General features: G+C 36.7%; 1 protein-coding gene across 6 annotated transcripts in view; it reads right to left on the bottom strand.

Moving 5' to 3' along the window:
• Positions 1–18,867, bottom strand: part of LOC150076142 (serine/threonine-protein kinase SIK2-like) — a 362,913-nt gene that overhangs the window by 159,182 nt on the left and 184,864 nt on the right. For all 6 annotated transcript variants that reach the window (XM_090387046.1, XM_090387049.1, XM_090387050.1 and 3 more), the window contains one exon: positions 10,082–10,197. In XM_090387046.1, the coding sequence (XP_090243172.1) occupies positions 10,082–10,197 (116 nt within the window). The remainder of the gene's footprint in view (positions 1–10,081; positions 10,198–18,867) is intronic.

Raw genomic sequence — 18,867 nt, 5'->3', positions numbered from 1 at the left:
AAATTAAAGAAGTAGGTTAAAGATGTTGTGGAAGATCGTATGGACAGGAATGAAACTATAAGCTGGTTTTATTTATTTTTTTTTTTTTGGCTGATGCTGTATAAACTTGCTTCTTTGCATCATATGCTACTACTAGTAATTATATCAGTATCATTACTAATTATACCGATATAATTACTAGTCATATATCAGTATGCAATTTAGTCACTAGAGTCACTTGTTAAAGAAGCAATGCAGGTCAGTTATGGTTCAGACACAGCATGGATTTCTTAAGGAGAAAACTTGCCTGACCAATTTGATTGGATACTCCAATGATCATAAAGGAACTGGATGTAAAAAATAATATTGATATCATATACCTGTATTTCAGGAAAGCTTTTGATACTGTTGCTCATAAAAGACTGCTGTACAAATTGTAGCAGTATGGCATTAAGGCAATAACCCTAGAGTAACATACCAACTGTGCGGTAGTGGAGGATTAAAAAGACTCAGGGTAGTGGAGAATTAAAAAGACCTGGGGGTAATTGTGCAGTCAGATATGAAGTTTTCAGAGCAGTGCAGACAAGCTGCCAGAGCAGCTCATGAGGTCTTGTCAATGATATACATGAACTATGCCAGAAGGAATAATTTTAGCATTAGCATTAGTAGAGGCATATGATGCAAGAAAGCAAGCTTATGCAGCATCAGCCAAAAAAAAAAAAAAAAACTTCCACTTCATCCGTTTGTTCGAAATACCTGTCTAGCTGAGCCTTAAATTTATTTAGGCTGTCAACTTCCACAACAAGGGATGGAAGTCTGTTCCACCAACTAACTACCCGCTGGCTAAAGGCAAATTTCCACACATCTATCCTACATCTGTCTTTCCTCAATTTGAATTTATGCCCTCTCAGGTGATTATTTTGAGCAAGAAGAAGAATCCCATCAGCATTGAAGGTGATTATAAGGAGGTGATTATCCATTGTATAAGGCAATGGTTTGATTTTGATTTGATTTGATTTTTTATGGCGCATCGGCAGCTAAGACCATAATGCGCCAAGTCACTATAAGGCAATGGTCAAGCCACACCTTGAGTTCTGCTTACAGGTCTGGAGGTCTCATTTTAGGAAGGATGTAGAGCTGCTGGAACGAGTACAGATAAAGGCAACAAGATTGGTGAGGGGAACAAAGGAGTGCTCTTACCAAGAAAGGCTTAAGTTCTGCAAATTGCAGTGTCTAGAGAATAGGCAGGGAGGTGATCTGATTGAAGTGTATAAGGCTTTGAATGGTTTGAGCAAGCTCAATGCTGATGGGATTCTTCTTCTTGCTCAGATTACACACTTGAGGAAGCATAAACTCAAATTGAGAAGAGAGTTATAGAATAGATATACAGAAATTTGCCTTTTAGCCTGTGAGTGGTTGATTGCTTGAACAAACTTCCATCTGTTGTTGTGGAAGTTTATATCTTAAATAGATTCAAGGAAGAACTAGACAAACCTTTGGAACAAATGGATAGATGAAATGGGAAGCGTTTTTTTTTTTTTTTTTTGTTTGTTTGTTTGTTTTTGCTCGGTGCAGTATAAGCTTGCTTTCTTGCATCAAATACTAATGCTAATAAATGAATCACAGCATAGGATCATTAAGGAGAGGTCTTTGTGCAAACTGTAGCAGAAAGAAACCAGAGGTAAGACGTTACACTGGATAAAAAGTTGGCCAATGCTTGCTGCTCTGAGCAAGCCAATGTTATAGTTGAAATCATACGGGGTTTTGTTCTAGTTTATGGAATTTATTAATGATACAGATGAGAGGTTGAAGATCTGATATACAAATTTACCAATGATAAACATGGGAAGGGTGGTCAAAATTATCCAGGGTATGTCACAACTATTATTCAATGAGCCACAGTTTCCAAGATTCACAAAACAAACTATGACTTAAAAATATAAATGCAAAGTTCTGCATCTGAAAAACAGAGAAAACTTCAAAATCTGGCAATGTGGCAACTGCTTTAATCTTGGTTGTTATAAAAAAAGTATGCAGTAAATAAAGGTATTTGTATACTGAAATTTACAGGAATTAACGTGTGGTACACAAAAAAATATTAAAAGTATTATTTTAAACAGCAACAAATAAGTAAATAAATATGCATTCACAGTGGCACATTTTACCTTCATGGGACCCAAGGCAAAATGGAATTTGGGGGGCCCCCATCCAAAGAAAAAACTAATAAAGAACATTTTCAATTTCATTTTATTGTGACAAGTGACAACAAAATAAACAAATTATGACATAAGAATTAAATATAAAATTTTATCAAAATCAATAAAAACATTTTTGAAAAAAAATAAATAAAACGTAATTTTCAAATAATACTCAAATATAGTTCATTGACCTTGGCAGGTAGAAAGTTCAGTTTCCAATAAAACCCACTAAAAATTAGTAAGAAACAGCAATGAGTTTTTGAAATAGCGATTTCGGGGCCCTAGGCAGATGCTTTTTTACATATAGGATAACGCGCCACTGTACATTCATTAGCGGGCGAATATTTACATAGTACATAACCAGCCATGTGTACTCTAGACAACAAAGGTCAGAGGGATTAAAATAAAATAAATTATTTCCCCTTCCAAAATATACCATCAAAGTTTAGGATCATGCTAAAAGTTTCACACAATCACTTGTCAAAATCCCACAAAAGAAATTGAAGTGGTTCTTTAATAACACAACCTTTTTCACAATAGATAATGATCTGTATTTGAGTTCTGAACTACGACAATCACTGAAATAGTTCTGAGTAGCATATACAGGGTTTCTCAAAAATATTGGTACAAACGTTTAGGGGAGGTAGGTAACATCTAAAGGAATGTGAATCACATAGGAACCTATAACCGGAAACATCATGGGAAAGTAGTAGCAGAGGCACAAGAAGCAGAAATGACACAAGACAGTAATTAGTGGCAAACATTTATTTGACAATATTAACAATGGAGTACAAGATGGATGCATTTCATGATGTTACAATAGATGCTCGAAGGTTCCACCATGAGACGCGATGCATGCATGACACCGATGCAGCATGGATTGGCGGACACGGTTGAACACACCTGGAGTTTCTTTGATAGTAGCAGCAGTGCAGATGAGTCTTGCCACGAGATCCATTTCCGTCTCAACAGGCAATTCATACATGATAGATTTGAGGGCCCCACAGAAAGACATCAAAGCTCGATAAATCAGGTGAATGTGGGGGCCAGGCAACGAGTCCACCACGGCCAATCCATCGACGTCCAAAACGCCTGTTCAAATGGTCACGAACACACCTTTCATAATGGGTAGGCGCCCGTCATGTTGAAACCAAATGTTGCGTCTCACATTTGCTGGAACATCATCAAGTAACCCTGGTAGAACTTGTTCAAGAAAGATCCGATATTTAGCAGAGTTCATGCGGGATGGTAACAGGTATGGGCCGAATAAGCAGTCACCAACCATACCTGCCCACACATTTATTGTGAAGTGATGTTGTGCCGCATGGGGGCACACACCGTGTTGGTTGTTGTGAGCCCACACATGAGCATTGTGCTGATTGAATAAGCCTTCCCGAGTGAAATAAGCCTCATCCGTGAACAAAACATAGGCTGGAAAATTCAAGTCTTAACACTTTCTTGGAGAAACCACTGCGCAAAAGACACATGTGCAGGATGATCATGGGGGAGCAGTAACTGAACCCTTTGGAGATGAAAGGGGTGTAAGGAATCGTCGTGCCAGACATGCTGTACACTGCAACGAGACACTCCTAAGGCAGAGGCAACGACACGTGTGCTGGTAGTAGGATTATTCTGGACAGCATTCAACACACTTTCTTCCATGGCGAGAGTTCGCATTGAACATGGTCTGCCCGCAGTACTCCTGTTATCTCTAAATGACCCATAATTGCACAAATTTTGATGCACACGCACAAACAAATGGTGGTCCGGTACATGTCTGTCTGGGAAGCATTCTCCATAAATTCATTGAGCGGCTCGTCCATTGCCCTCTGCTAATCCATACACTAGGTGCATGTCTGCCAGCTCACAGTTCGTATATCGATGCATGCTCTTCATGTGGCGACTACTGCTTGAATGAGTAAACCAGCAATTTTCTCTCTCGCGAACTGATGAACAGCGCCATCTACCGACTTACGGTGATGTTTCCGGTTATGGGTTCCTATGCGATTCACATTCCTTTAGATGTTACCTACCTCCCCTAAACGTTTGTACCAATATTTTTGAGACATCCTGTATAAGAGAAATTATAGGTTAAATATACAAGCACATCCCAATCTACAAACATCCAAATATATTACAAGCAATGAACAAAACAGCATTTAGATGTTATTTATCATTGTATTAAAGAATAACCTCAAAACAAATAGTCTCTGAATTCTTTTCCTTTTTTTTTCCTGAAGTTATTTCACTGTTTCAAGTACATTATGTCAGCCTAATGCTTCACATATAAACCAAGGTACAGAAATTTTTTTTTAGAGTTTTCTACTGCTAAATATCAGTGAGTCACTAATCTTGTTCATGAACAGCAGCAGATCCTCTAACAATATCCCCATGCCATAAATTAATTACAGTAATGCAAACATGCCCAAATTCCACGAAAGCCTCATCGGGTAGATTTTCTCAGTATGGCCTGTTTGCAAACAGAGAAACTGGTTTTATAGAGATGGGATACACTTGAATACACCTGTAACAACATGCTGATGCTATTAAGGAGGTATTATGTGGATAAAATGCTAACTTAGGAGGTGTAGATGTACAGGCTAACAGTTTAATGGCAGTCATAACCATTGTTTCTACTGGGACATGCAGTAACTAGGAAAGTGTGTAGGATGGAGTTCAAAGCTTCAAAGGATGTATTTGTGTTACAGTTACTAAGAGCACAAACAGACAGATATATATTTGCTTATATAATAATGTTAAGAGTATAGTAAATAATTTTGATTAATCTGAATTAATGATTAAGTCATCAAATGCTAACATAATAGGAATATCAGAAGGATGACGTCAGTCTAAATATACAGTCTGAAGAGTACAATACAGTCCCAATGTTATGCTACAATCAGATGTAACACAAGCATTTGGAAAATAAATATTACAGTAGAAGTATAAAACTACACAAACAAACAGAGAAGTTCAGAAAACCAAAATGTCTCATCGTGGGGGATTTTAATTTCCCAGACAATGATTGGGACTTGTTGGTTGGTAACTCATTCACAGTAGTAGAACGTTTCTGGATTTCCTCAATGACTACTTTCTGTAACAACATACTCAAGAAATAAAAAAATAATAATAATAATAAAAAAAAAGAAAAAGCAATATTCTTGATTATATTTGATTACTAGCAATAGTTCAACATGTATTAAGAATCTTCAAATAAAGCATTAGCATTAGTTGAGGCTTATGATACAAGACAGCAAGCTTATTGAGCATCAGCCAAAAAAAAAAAAAAAAAAAATTAAAATAAACCCTCCCCATTTCACCCATCCAGTTACTCCAAATGTTTGTCTACTTCAGCCTTAAATTTATTTAAGCTATCAACTTCCACAACAACAACAGATGGAAGTCTGTTCCAGCAATCAACTACACACTGGCTAAAGGCAAACTTCTGCACATCTGTTCTTCAACTGTCTTTCCTCAATTTGAATCCATGCCCCCTCAGGTTCTTAATCTCAGCAAGTGAAAGTATCCCATCAGCATTGAGCCTGCTTAAACTATTCAAGCCCTTGTACACCTCAATCAGATCACCTCACAAGTGCCTAGTCTCCAGAAGCTGCAATTTGCAGAACTTAAGCCTTTCTTCATATGAGTACCCCTTTGTTCCCTTTACCACTCTTGTTGCCCTTCTCTATACTCGTTCGAGCAACTCTACATCCTTCCTAAAATGAGACTTTGAGACCTGTATCCAGTACTCAAGGTGTGGCCTGACCATTGCCTTATACAAAGGTATAATCATCTCCTTGTCTCTGCTAGCAAAATTCCTATATATCATTGACAAAACTCCATGACCTGCTCTGGCAGCCCATTTGGACTGCTCAGAGAACTTCATATCTAACTGCGCAATTACCCCCAGGTCTTTTTCATTCTCCATCTCCCTGAGTGTAGTACCACACAATTGATATGTTTCTCTTGGGATAGTGCTACCGATATGTAGTACTTCGCATTTGTCAATATTAAACTTCAGTTGCCACTTCTCAGTATGCAATAGCATACTGTCTTTACTATCATTAAAAACCCTGCCAACCTTTGTATCATCTGCAAACTTCGACATTAAGTCTGATATACCTTAATCATTAATAAATGCACAAAACAACAATGGGCCGAGTACCAAACCCTGGGGACTCCACTAATAACATTAGTCCATGTAGAGCAATGTCAATTTATTACCATTCTCTGCCATCTCCCACTTAACCATTCTTTTATCCATTGCAGCAATTTGCCCTTAATGCCATACCACTCCAATTTGTACAGCAGTTTTCCATGTGCAACAGTATCAAAAGCTTTCCTGAAATCCAAGTATATGGTATCAAAATTAATTTTTGCATCCAGTTGCTTTGTGACCACATCGTAGTATCCAATCAAATTGGTCATACAAGACTTCCCCTTAACAAACCTATGCTGTGCCTGAACTATTACTGCAGTCTTGTCTAGATGATCCTGCATCACTTCTTTAACCTGCAACTCCATTATTTTCCCCAGAACAGAAGTTACACTAACAGGACAATAATTATTTGCATCACCCTTTGAACACCCTTTGTGAATTGGAAATACATTTGCATATCTCCACTCTAATTTATAAGCATCCCATGCATTTTTATTTTCTGTCACAAGCCTCATTATTTCATCTGACATACATTTAGGCCTAAATCTTGAAAAGTATTTCTTAGTTGGTATGAAAAGCCTAGTAGCTTCCAAGATTAATTCCCTGAAAGCCTCCCATTTAGAATTCACTGTTTTTAACATCAATTGATCCCACTGTACAGAATTCAAAAACTGCCTGGGACCATTGTAATCACCTTTACAAAAACCCTTCCCTTTACCCTTGATGGTAGTTACATCTTTAAGTATATCCCACATTGGTCGACTGTGATCACTGTCATCTTGTGGTTCCTTTATCTGCAAATTCCTAATGCATGAGTCATCACTGCTGATAATCAGATCAAGAGTATTACTCCCTCTGGTTGCCCCTTGAATATGTTCCTGCAGAAAATGATCCTCCAATAAATCCGCAAAAGCCTTGCTAGCGTGCACGTGATCAACCCACAAATTCCATTCAATATCTGGAAAGTTAAAATCCCCCATTACAAGACATTCTGATTTACTGGCCCACTCTATTTTAAAGAGGATGCCAAATTTTTATCAAACTCTAATGAGGAGTATAATAGATGATGTGATAACTTATCATCTTCTTCAAAATATTTGGAGTCAAGACCTTTAAACTTTGTAGCTATATCTTTAAACTTTTCAAACCTACTCTTAGTACTGTTTATAACAGAATCTAATGATACCAAAAAAGTTTCAGAAACAAAAGTTTTCAATATAATAAAAACAGGCCCAGTGCACTTGAATCTTCACTTTTCAGCATTCAGTGTCCAACTGTTTTAAGTTCAGGGCTCACTGCTTGCTCACTTTTATTGCTAAATGCTACCAGTTGCTCCCTGGCATATTTGTAAAAAAATATATATATATATACCTATATAATATTGTTGTTGATATACCATAGATAACTCTTAAGAAACTACGATGGTTGTGTGGAAGGCTTCATTTGCTCTGTATCTCATATTGTGCTCTTCCTTCACGAGTTGCCATGGTATTGCACTACCTTGTATAAATAATGCTTCACTAATAGAGAAGACTATTGTTACTAATTCTCAGTGAGTACCACCATCCAGATGGCACTGTTTCAAAGCTATTGGCCTATCATCGGTAGGTGGGCAGGTACCCTGGTATTGCAGACATTCTTAGATTATCTTCACAACTGGGCGTCATGTCTGCAATACCCACCCACTGATGATAGGCCAATAGCTTTGAAACAGAGCCATCTGGGTGGTGGTACTTACTGAGAATAAGTAACAATAGTCTTCTCTATTAGTGAAGCATTACTTATTCGAAGTAGTGCAATACCATGGCGACTTGTTGTGAAGGAAGAGCACAATATGAGATACAGAGCAAATGATGCCTTCCACACTACCATCGTAGTTTTTTAAGAGTTATCTAAGGTGTATCTACACTGATATTATATAGATATTAAACTCTTACTCTTTACATATTATGCCTTTTTGCATTTAGTTATTTTTAAACAAAAAAAAAAAAAAAATCGGCAACTGAAGATACGGTTTAAAGATTTATCAGCAAAGACTGTAATAAAAGTCTACTAACCAATAAGAAACGTAACTTTATTTAAAGGGCATTATTTTTAAAAAAATTTGTACCAGAAGATGTTATTTTATTGCAGAACTTTCACATTATGGACTTTTATCAAGCAATAACTTGATAAGCATAAACTAAAAAAAATTACCATATGTCATTATTTAAAATATCTTTAGATGTTAAGGATAAAAAATGGATTCATTGGGAACTTGGGAAGAAGGCGCCAAGTAGAACAAAATTTATGATAGGGGGAGAATTCGCTCCCCTTGCTCCCCCCTGACTATGCCACTGCTAATATCACTAATATTAATAATAATACCAAACTTTTTTCGTGTGGAAATAGTGTCTCCTCTTTATTTTTCATTTAAGTCTGTAATTCTACATAATGTCTTAGAACCCTTAGATTTTCCTGTTTGTAAAACCTATTTTACTCACTTGTATTTGCCTTGAATATGCCACCTAAAAAGAAAAGCAAACTGATTAAAGATTGGAGTTGTTCAAAACACAAACTTCCATTAACTACTTTGGAAATGGTTATTTTTATTTTGATCATTTCACTGAAGTGGTTGTGTTAAACTTTTTGCATTAGATCAAGAACTATGTATAGTATATTTTGGAAGGGAAAACAATTAATTTTATTCTTCAGAGATGAGTAACTCGCCTGGTGAGATCAGCAGAAGGGCATCCATATGAGGATAGACTTTGAATATGTGGGTTGCACAGTTTGGAAACTAGGCACTTTAGAGGAGACTTGATTGAGGTGTTTAAGGCTCTGAGAGGCAAAAGTTATAAATGAATTTTTGACCCCTAGAACTAGGGGCCATAAATTCAAGTTACGGGGGGGGGGGGATGTTTAGACTCGATTGCAGGAAGTTTTATTTTAGCCAGTGAGTTATAAATTACTGGAATAAGTTACCTACATAGGTGGTAGAGGTTGACAGTTTGAGGAAATTCAAAGGTCAGCTGGATAGTTATCTATAGGAGGAGGGAAATGATTAGCTTGTCTATTTTCCTTTCTTTTATTAATTATTTATTTTATTTTATTATTATTATTATTTTACTTTTACTTATTTTTTTTTTGGCTGGTGCAGCATAAGCCTTAGGCTTCCTTGCACCATATGGCCATTACTAATAATATCATCAATCAACATTGCTTTTTTCATTTACACGGGATATGCTTTACAGTGCTATACATGATAATCTGCAGTATATGTACAACTTTACAGTGCTGGGTAGTACTTGCAGTATAAATGCACTATTTTTTGCTATTATTTTTTTGTATGACTATAACATATCCACTCAAAATCTGTAAAATTCTAAATTCTGGAAAGAAGGTGGAAGGGCAGCTGGATTAGGGAAGTTTCACTGTAACAAAGTTTTCATGTTTGTTTGTTTGTTATTTGGTTTTTAGGAGCATTAGCAACTAAGGCCATATTGCTCCAGGGATATGCGCTGGTCATTCCCTGACCTTTCTGCATCCTCCGTATTTGGTGGTCATGGGCTTGAACCCTGGTCTAATCAAGAAGCGTGTGCTTCGCACTGCTGCTCCTGCCCACCTGGCTACGGAAGCGCCAAGTTTCATGTGAGAGTGAAATTTTACTCTAACAAAATTATTGCATGATGGAATAAATGCAATGAACTAAAGATTAAGAAGTTGGAAAGAGCATTTTGTAATATTTAATAGTGTTACTTCATACCTTAAGATCTCTATGTACAATCTGATGATTATGACAATATTCCACAGCAGAAACAATTTGCCAAAACTTGCGACGGGCCAAAGCTTCTGACATTCTACCATGAGTTGCAATAAAATCTAGAATATATATTTAGTTATCGTCAACAAATAAAATATCTGCACTTCATATAACACAATAAATATCTTATTGTAAATAACATAATAAAGGCTTTTGCATATGAATATTTAATTTTACCATGTGATCATGTTTTGTAATAATAATTTAGCCAAGCTGAAATTATTCTTTAAAGATCTAGTATGATTTTTTTCTGTTCACTGTCCTTTTACCCTATTCAATTAACCTGTCAGTAGGTAGTGACCCTGGTCATAATACATACAGTGTCATAGAGCCTGACAGGCCCACTTATTTCTTTTTTGATTTTTTAAAAATTCTGCTTGCAGTATACCCAACATTTTCCTAATGAGCTGAAATGCTTATTAAATATAATTATTTATTTTTTAATAAAAATTTAAATTTAAAAATGCTGTTTTTTACTCTTGTTATTTTCAAAAATGCCAATTTTTACTTAACAACTCTATATAAGAGAACACATATCACTTCCAAAACTACTCAAGTAAAATTTGAGGGCAAGGAAGACAGGCAAAGATAAAGCCGCTAATTTGGCAAATTTGATTAACACACAACAGATATTTTTTTCAAGTGGGCCTGTAAAGCTGTCAGATTAAACTGTAAACTTTTCAGATAACATGTAGCATACAGCATAAAATTTTAATCTCATATTCAATAAGAAACTCTTTGGAAAAAAGGATCACAAACTATTGAAAAATACAAAGTATGGCAATAAAGTTCCGAGACTGGCACTGTTGCAATTATGTTTGATCAGTATGAAAATAAATGAAAGTGGTTTTTTGTTATTTGGTTTATAGGAGCATTAGCAACTAAGGCCATATTGCTCCGGGAATATGCAGTGGTCAATCCCTGACCTTTCCGCATCCTCCGTATTTGGTAGTGATGGGCTCCATGAAAGTGGTATGCTGCAGTTCACACTTATTCCATCAGAGAGTGTCCAGCAGGCTGACAGGTTGCAAGTAACAACCAGTTTCATTATTAGCATTACTAGAGAATTTTCTGGCATACGATGCAAGAAAGCAAACTTATGCAGCATCAGCCAAAAAAAAAAGCTCAGATTTCACCCCTCCGTTCATTCCAAATACCTGTCCAGCTCAGCCTTAAATTTATTTAGGCTATCAACTTCCACAACAAAAGATGGAAGTCTGTTCCACCAATCAAGTACCCACTAGCTAAAGGCAAACTTCCCCACATCTATCCTACAACTGTTTATCCTCAATTTGAATTTCTGCCCTCTCAGGTGATTATTCTGAGCAAGACGAAGACTTCAATCAGCATTGAGCATGCTCAAACCATTCAAGGCTTTATAAACCTCAATCAGATCACCTCACAGGTTCCTAGTCTCCAAACACTATAATCTACAAAATTTAAGCCTTTCTTCGTAAGAGCAAGTCTTCTTTCCATTCACTAATCTTGTTGCCCTTCTCTGTATTCATTACAATAGCTCTACATCTTTCTTGAAATGAGGCCTCCATATCTGTATGCAGTACTCAAGGTATGGCCTGACCTTTGCCTTATAAAAGGGAATAATCACCTCCTTATCCCTACTAGAAAAATTTCTGTATATCATTGACTAGACACAAACAGCTACTCTTGCAGACCGTCTGCACTGCTCAGAAAACTTCATATCTGCATGCACAATTACCCCCAGGTCCTTTTCATTCTCCACCACTGTCAGTGTAGTACCACAGAGTTGATACGTTACTCTGGGGTTACTGCTTCCCATATGTAGTACTCTACATTTGTCAATGTTAAACTTCATTTGCCAACTCTCAGCCCATCTGCTCAAAATTTCTAGATCCTATTGCAGCAGCGTACTGTCATTAGTGTCATTAACAACCCTGCCAACCTTCATATCATCTGCAAACTTGGACATTAAGCCTGATACTATCATCAATATCATTTATAAATACAGAAAACAACAATGGACTCAACACTGAACCCTGAGGGACTCCACTAATTACATTAGTCCACGAAGAGCAATGTCCATTGATTACCACTCTCTGTCTTCTCCCACTCAACTATCCCTTTATCCACAGCAGCAATTTGCCTCCAATGCCGCAATTCTCCAATTTCTGCAGCAGTCTTCCATGGCAACAGTATCAAAAGCCATTCTAAGATCCAAATATATGATATCAAAGTTATTCCCTGCATCCAGTTGCTTTGTGACCACATCATAGTATCCAGACCTCCGTAGCCGAGTGGTCAGAAGTGGGAGTGCAGTAGCACACGCTCTTTGAGTAGACCGGGGTTCAAACCCCCAGACTGCTGAATATGGTCGAGTCGACTTGCCAACCCGCACTGGACCAGCATGGCATGATTAAGGTCCATTTCCCTCAGCATGAATTGAAGCAATGAATTGCTTCCATCCTGAAGTGGATTGATAATGGCTGCACTTTACTTTACTTTTACATAGTATCCAATCAAATTGGTCAGACAAGACTTCCCCTTAACAAAACCATGCTGTGTCTGAGCTATAACTGAAGTCCTGTCTAGATGATTCTGCAGTGCTTCTTTAACCGGTGTCTTCATTAATTTTCCTGGAACAGAAGTTAAACTCACAGGTCTATAACTACTTGTGTCACTCTTTGTCCTCCTTTGTGAATTGGGGTCACATTTGCACATCTCCAGTCCATGGGTACCTCCCCCGAGTTCAAGGAAGCTCTCATAATTATGGCTAAGGGTTTGTTTACTTCCTTTGTTGTTGTTGTTGTTATTTGGTTTTTAGGAGCATTAGCAACTAAGGCCATATTGCTCCATACTTCCTTTGCTGCCTCCTTTAATATAACTGGATAGGTCCCATTCACTCCAGGTGCCTTTTTTATGTTTATCTACAATTTTTCCCCCACTTTCCTCTCAGTTATTACAAAATCATCTGGCTCACTGCCAGAGTTTAATTCACCTCTGGCATTCCCCATTCCTGAATAACTCGTCATGTGTGAATGTAGATGCAAAATACTTATTTAGTTTGTTACCCACCTGATCATCAACAGTTGAACCATCAATATCAAGTGCACCAATCTGATTCATCCCTTTCCTTCTAGAGTTTACATAGGTAAAGAACTCTTTGCTGTTTTATTTGCATCCTTTGCTCAAGATTTCTCATAATCTGCCTTTGCCTGGCTAATCTCCTTTGTGACTTGGTTACAGATCAGCTTATATCTATCATAGGCTTCTATGTCACCCATTAATTTATATGTATCCCATGAATTTTTCTTCTCTGCCACATGTCTGACATCCATTTAGGCCAAAACCTGAACAATATTTCTTAGTTGGTATGATAAACCTAGTAGCATCCAAGATTAATTCTTTGAATGCTTCCCATTTTCAATTTGTTGTTGGTAACATCATCAGTTGGTCCCACCGTATAGAATTTAAATACTGTCTCAGATCTCCGTAGTCGCCTTTATGAAAGTAAAAACCCTTCCCTTTACCCCTGATGGTAGTTACATCTTTGAGTAAATCCCACTTCAGCACACTGTGATCACTGCCACCTAGTGGTTCCTTTATCTGCAGATTCTTAATGCACTAAGAATCAATACTGATAATCAGATCAAGAGTATTACTCCCTCTAGTTGCCTCCCGAACATGCTGCTGTAGAAAACAATCATCCAGTAAATCCATAAAAGCTTTGCTAGTGTGTTAGTGACCAACCCACAAATTCCAGTCAATATCTGGGAAATTAAAATCCCCCATTATAAGACTCTGATTTACTGGCCCATTCTATTTCCCTGTACAGGTTTTTATTATACTCATCAAAGTCGTTAAGCCTATAAACACACTCCTACTCTAATCTGTGTATTTTGATTTCCCAGTGCTTATTTTACACCAAACTGACTCCACACTGCACTGTCCAGCAATGACGACTGGCTGTATGCAGATGAAAAATACTTATTTAATTTGTTAGCCACCTGAGTAGAATCATCAACAGTTGAACCATCAATATCAAGTGGATTTTATGTGTTTCTTAACTAATAACATAACCCCTCCTCCCTTTCTATCCCGTCTATCCTTTCTGTACACATTGTATGCCCCGAATTCCAGTTCTGCATTCCTTATATCTGTGTGACACCATGTCTCTGGTATCCCAACAATATCTGCCTTTGATGTTTTGACAAACACCTCAAATTCATCAAATTTATTTACCAAACTCCTAGCATTGGCGTATACACAAGTATACATGTACCTGTTCCTATTCTTAGCTACCCTAACACAACCCATGTGTTTACTTGTACGACTCCCAGCAGTCTCTGAAATACCCTGCATCTTGTTTTCCAGGCTGCTGCTCATTCCAATAGAAACAGTGCAAGAATCACTTTCACCTCTGCCAGTGGCTACTGTTAATCTATTAGTCCTTGTATCCCACCCAAGCTAGCAGTTTTACGACCCACCTAACACTGCCTCGATAGCATCAGCAAATATTGTTGCAAGACTGCTTCTACAGGGATGTATCCCATCCCTGTAGAAGCAGTCTCTCCTAGCGTTAACATTCCATTTCATGAAATTCTAAAACAGATACATAAGAAATATTAAGAACTGTTTATGTTGATGAAATGTTAAGTTGTACCAGTTTGTTTGAATGGTATAAACAGTTCAAAGGTAGACAAGAGGATGTTTATGATGACCCAAGAAGTGGGTGTCCATGAATCTCTTTAAATGAGAACAGAGATGAAAAAGTTTGGGAAATTGTCAAAAGAGATCACTGTTTGAACCTCAGAATGATGGCTGATGAGTTAGATATGAATAAGAAAGCAATTTTTCAAATTTTGCATGAAGATTTAGGGAAAATAAAGGTCTGTGCAAAATGTGTGCTGACAGCCTCATGGATGAGCCGAAACAAGAGTAATAACAAGTGAAAACAAGCTTCATCCAGACTTGTCAAGACAACCCTAATTTACTCGACTGTATTGTCACTGAAGATGAGCATTAGGTGTTTCAGTATGACTGAGAGACGAAGAGTCAGGGCATGCAGTGGACTTCAAAATCATTACCAAGGCCCAAAAAGTTTTGTTTACAGAGGTCCAGGATCAAGAAGATGCTGATCATGTTTTTTGACAAACAAGATGTGATTCACAAGGAATCTGTACCTGAAGGGGAAAGAGAGAGAGAGTCAATGCTGCATTCTATGTACAGTTGCTTTAAAGACTACTGAGTTGTATTTCCTTGATAAAGCTGCAATTTTGAGAAAAAGGCAGCTAGTTCTTGTTGCATGACAATGCCCCACCCATTCTACACTTGTTTTTAAGGCTTTTCTGATTAAACACTGTAAAAATCTCCCATCCACCCTACTCTCCCAATCTAATGCCAGCAAACATCTTTCTCTTTCCCAAGATGAAAACTGCCCTCACAGGAAAGAGAGTTTAGAATGTTGAGGGTATAAAGAAAAATGTAACCACTTAACTGAAAGTCATCTCTTTGTATGCCTTCGCTGACCCTTTTTAGAAACTTTTAGAACAGGGTAATAAGTGCATTGAATCAGATGATAATTACTTTGGATAAAAATAAAACCATTTTGAGCTTCTTCACTTTGTGTTTTTTTTATTGCAGCAGTCTGGGAACTTTATTTCCAAACTCGTATGTCCCCATAACAAGAGATTATTGAAATACAGGCATACCTCGAATAACGAATAGGATGCGTTCCACGAAATTACTTCGTTAAGCGAAACTTCGTTTTCAGAGGTAAAAATACTATGGCCAGAATAGGGATACGTTCCTACGTAAAGAAAATGAAAAGCTTTGTTTTCGAACAAAGAAAAGTTTTATTAAATAAACAGTCAACTTACATACAAAGTGAAATCATATTTTAAAATATGAGTCTAAAGTTGATTGTTTATGCTCTTTTTCTCTTTCATTTAACAATTGCCTATACGGAGTTATTGCATTTAACACTGATCGCTTAACAACAACACTTCTTCCTAAATCAGGATCATTTTCACTAAAAAAATTTAAAACGTTTTCAATGTCATTTAAGCACCTTTTTAAATCTTTGGTTGTTAACACTTTTTCGGCAGGAACTTCTTTAACTTCGTCTTCATTATCTTTGTCTTCGTTGCTAACAAGGTTTTCTAAATCTTTCACCGAAAAACCATCATCTTCTGCATTCAATAAATTTCTAACATCCTCGTCATCGACATTTTCAAAACCTATTGATTGAGCCATCTGGATAACTTCATTTCTAATTTCTTGGATGTTATTTTCTTCTTCTAGTGCAACTTCTGGCCATATTTTGCGCCAAACTCCATTTAAGCATTTCTTAGTGACTTCTTTCCAAGAACTATCAATGTTTTCAATTGCGTTTTTAATGGTGTAGTTTTTCCAACAAGTTTTAACTGTCATTTCTCTCTTTATCCTCTAGTTCAGTTAAACTGCTTAATGTTCGACGCAGATAATAAGCTTTAAATGATGCTATTACTCCCTGATCCAATGGTTGAATCAGGGAATTTGTGTTTGCTGGAAGAAACACAACTTTGACAGGAATGCATGTGTCCAACGTGTTAAGATCAGTAGGATGTCCCGGAGCATTGTCTAACAACAAAAGAGCTTTTTCTTCAAAGTTTTTTTTTGACAATACCGTTTTACTTCAGGACAAAAGTGGTTAGCAAACCAATCAGTAAATAACTCCTTGGTAACCCACGCTTTTCTATTTGCTTTCCATATTACAGGTAAATTCATTTTTATGTTACCTTTTAACGCCCTCAGATTTTCTGAATGGTAAACTAATAACAATTTTAATTTATAATCGCCAGAGGCATTTGATCCAAAGAGTAACGTTAAACGGTCTTTGGCTGCTTTGAACCCAACAGCTGATTTTTCTTCAATAGAAATGAAGCTTTTTGTTGGTAGCTGTTTCCAGAACAAACCGCTTTCGTCAACATTGAACACCAAATTTGGAAAATTTTCACGTTCAATTATTTCCTTTAGTTTTTCTGGAAACTTATTTGCAGCTTCTCCTGTTAATTTTACACTATGAATCCTGGCCCGTTTTTTAAATTTCTCGAACCAACCACGAGAAGCCCCAAAGGTTTACGTAATTTCTTCAGTTTGTTTAGATTTCAGGTGATTAAACTGGAATATTTTTTTTATGTTAAAATTGCCGACTTCGTTATATCAAAGCTTCGTTATCAGAGGTAATGTTAACCAAGGTATGCCTGTATATGTGTTTCTATAAATTTTGCATCTACCAGTTTTTTTCAGTGCTAATGGTTGAGTTCGGTTTTTAGGAGCATTAGCAACTAAGGCCATATTGATTCCCTGACCTTTCCGCATCCTCCGTATTTGGTGGTGACGGGCTCGAACCCCGGTCTAATCAAGAAGCGTGTGCTATGCACTGCTGCTCCTTCCCACTTGGCTACGGAGGCGCCCTAATGGTTGAGAAAACCTACATTACTCTAGTGCAGCAATACCTTGATTAATGCATAGGATGTATTATTTAGAACTTGTTATACAGTTTTGAACGATGCATCATGTTATATATAAGGTAAGAGCGATATGTCCTAGTCAACACAAGGTAAGCTCAATTTTATTAAACAGACATATATTTATTACAAATCTACAATATAATAATGTAATTTACATTATTGTAAGTACCTGCATAATAAAAAAATATAGCTCAAAAAGACTTGCAGAATAAATAAAATAACAGCAGTAGTTGGACCTCACAGTTAGTGTAGTAGATGCCCATATTTTTATGGACTTTTTTACAGTGTGGTCTGGAAACAGGCCAAAGAACTGAGATATTTTGGTTTGACTTATTTTGATTCTCCCTTCAGAACTAAACTGAAACAAATCAACCCAAATGTCAACATTCAATGGTACGATCAAGGCATAAATGTTATTGGTGGGTGCAGATTAACTAACACAAATAATGCATTTAATAGCATGTACAAATGAGTATCTTCATATTCATACTGAATCCCATTCATACTGGAAACTTTCAGTAGGCAACTGCCTGGAGGTCCCAAGCCATAAGAAGGTCCAGTCTGATATGTATTTCTGTAACAGTGCAAGTCTAATTCTGTGAAAAGTAGAGCATATAACAGAAATTGCAACTATTTCCTTAAACCATTACTGATTTTGTTATTTTGACACCATATGATTTTTTATGCCAGAAATATGGTCATAATGAATGGGTTTAGTTTAAATTATCAAGAGGTTGAAAATGAAAACACTAACAGTCAAAATGCCTGGCAGACAAAAACAGCAATGAGTGAAAACACTGATATGATCAAAATGCTGAAAAACTGCAACAGGTTTGAAATGTGACAAGGTCAAAACTCTGACCACTTATAATACAGACTGTTCAACATGACAACAGTATATAACATAATACAGCATCAACTTATCATGTTGGCATTATATAAAATATATGAATTATGAATAATTCAGCCAAAAGAAAAAAAAATCTCATGGGAGTTTTTTCCCTCTTCCTTAGAGTGATACACTGTGGCTAGTGATAATGACCAAACTTTAGGTGCATCACCAAGTGAATATTATTATTATTATTATAAAAGCCAAATAGTTCTATGTATCATAATTAACACTGTGATATAATGTTAATGTCTGCAACAATATCAACTTAATTAACTCTCACATTGGCCTTTCATAGTGTAAATGTGAACTCAATATGTCACAGTAGAAGACTACTGTGCAGTATGTTA

The sequence above is a fragment of the Mastigoproctus giganteus genome, chromosome 13, assembly GCF_048544385.1.
Source record: "Mastigoproctus giganteus isolate SK-2022 chromosome 13, ASM4854438v1, whole genome shotgun sequence".
Lineage (NCBI taxonomy): Eukaryota > Metazoa > Arthropoda > Arachnida > Uropygi > Thelyphonidae > Mastigoproctus > Mastigoproctus giganteus.
This window is presented reverse-complemented; position numbering and strand designations above follow the sequence as displayed.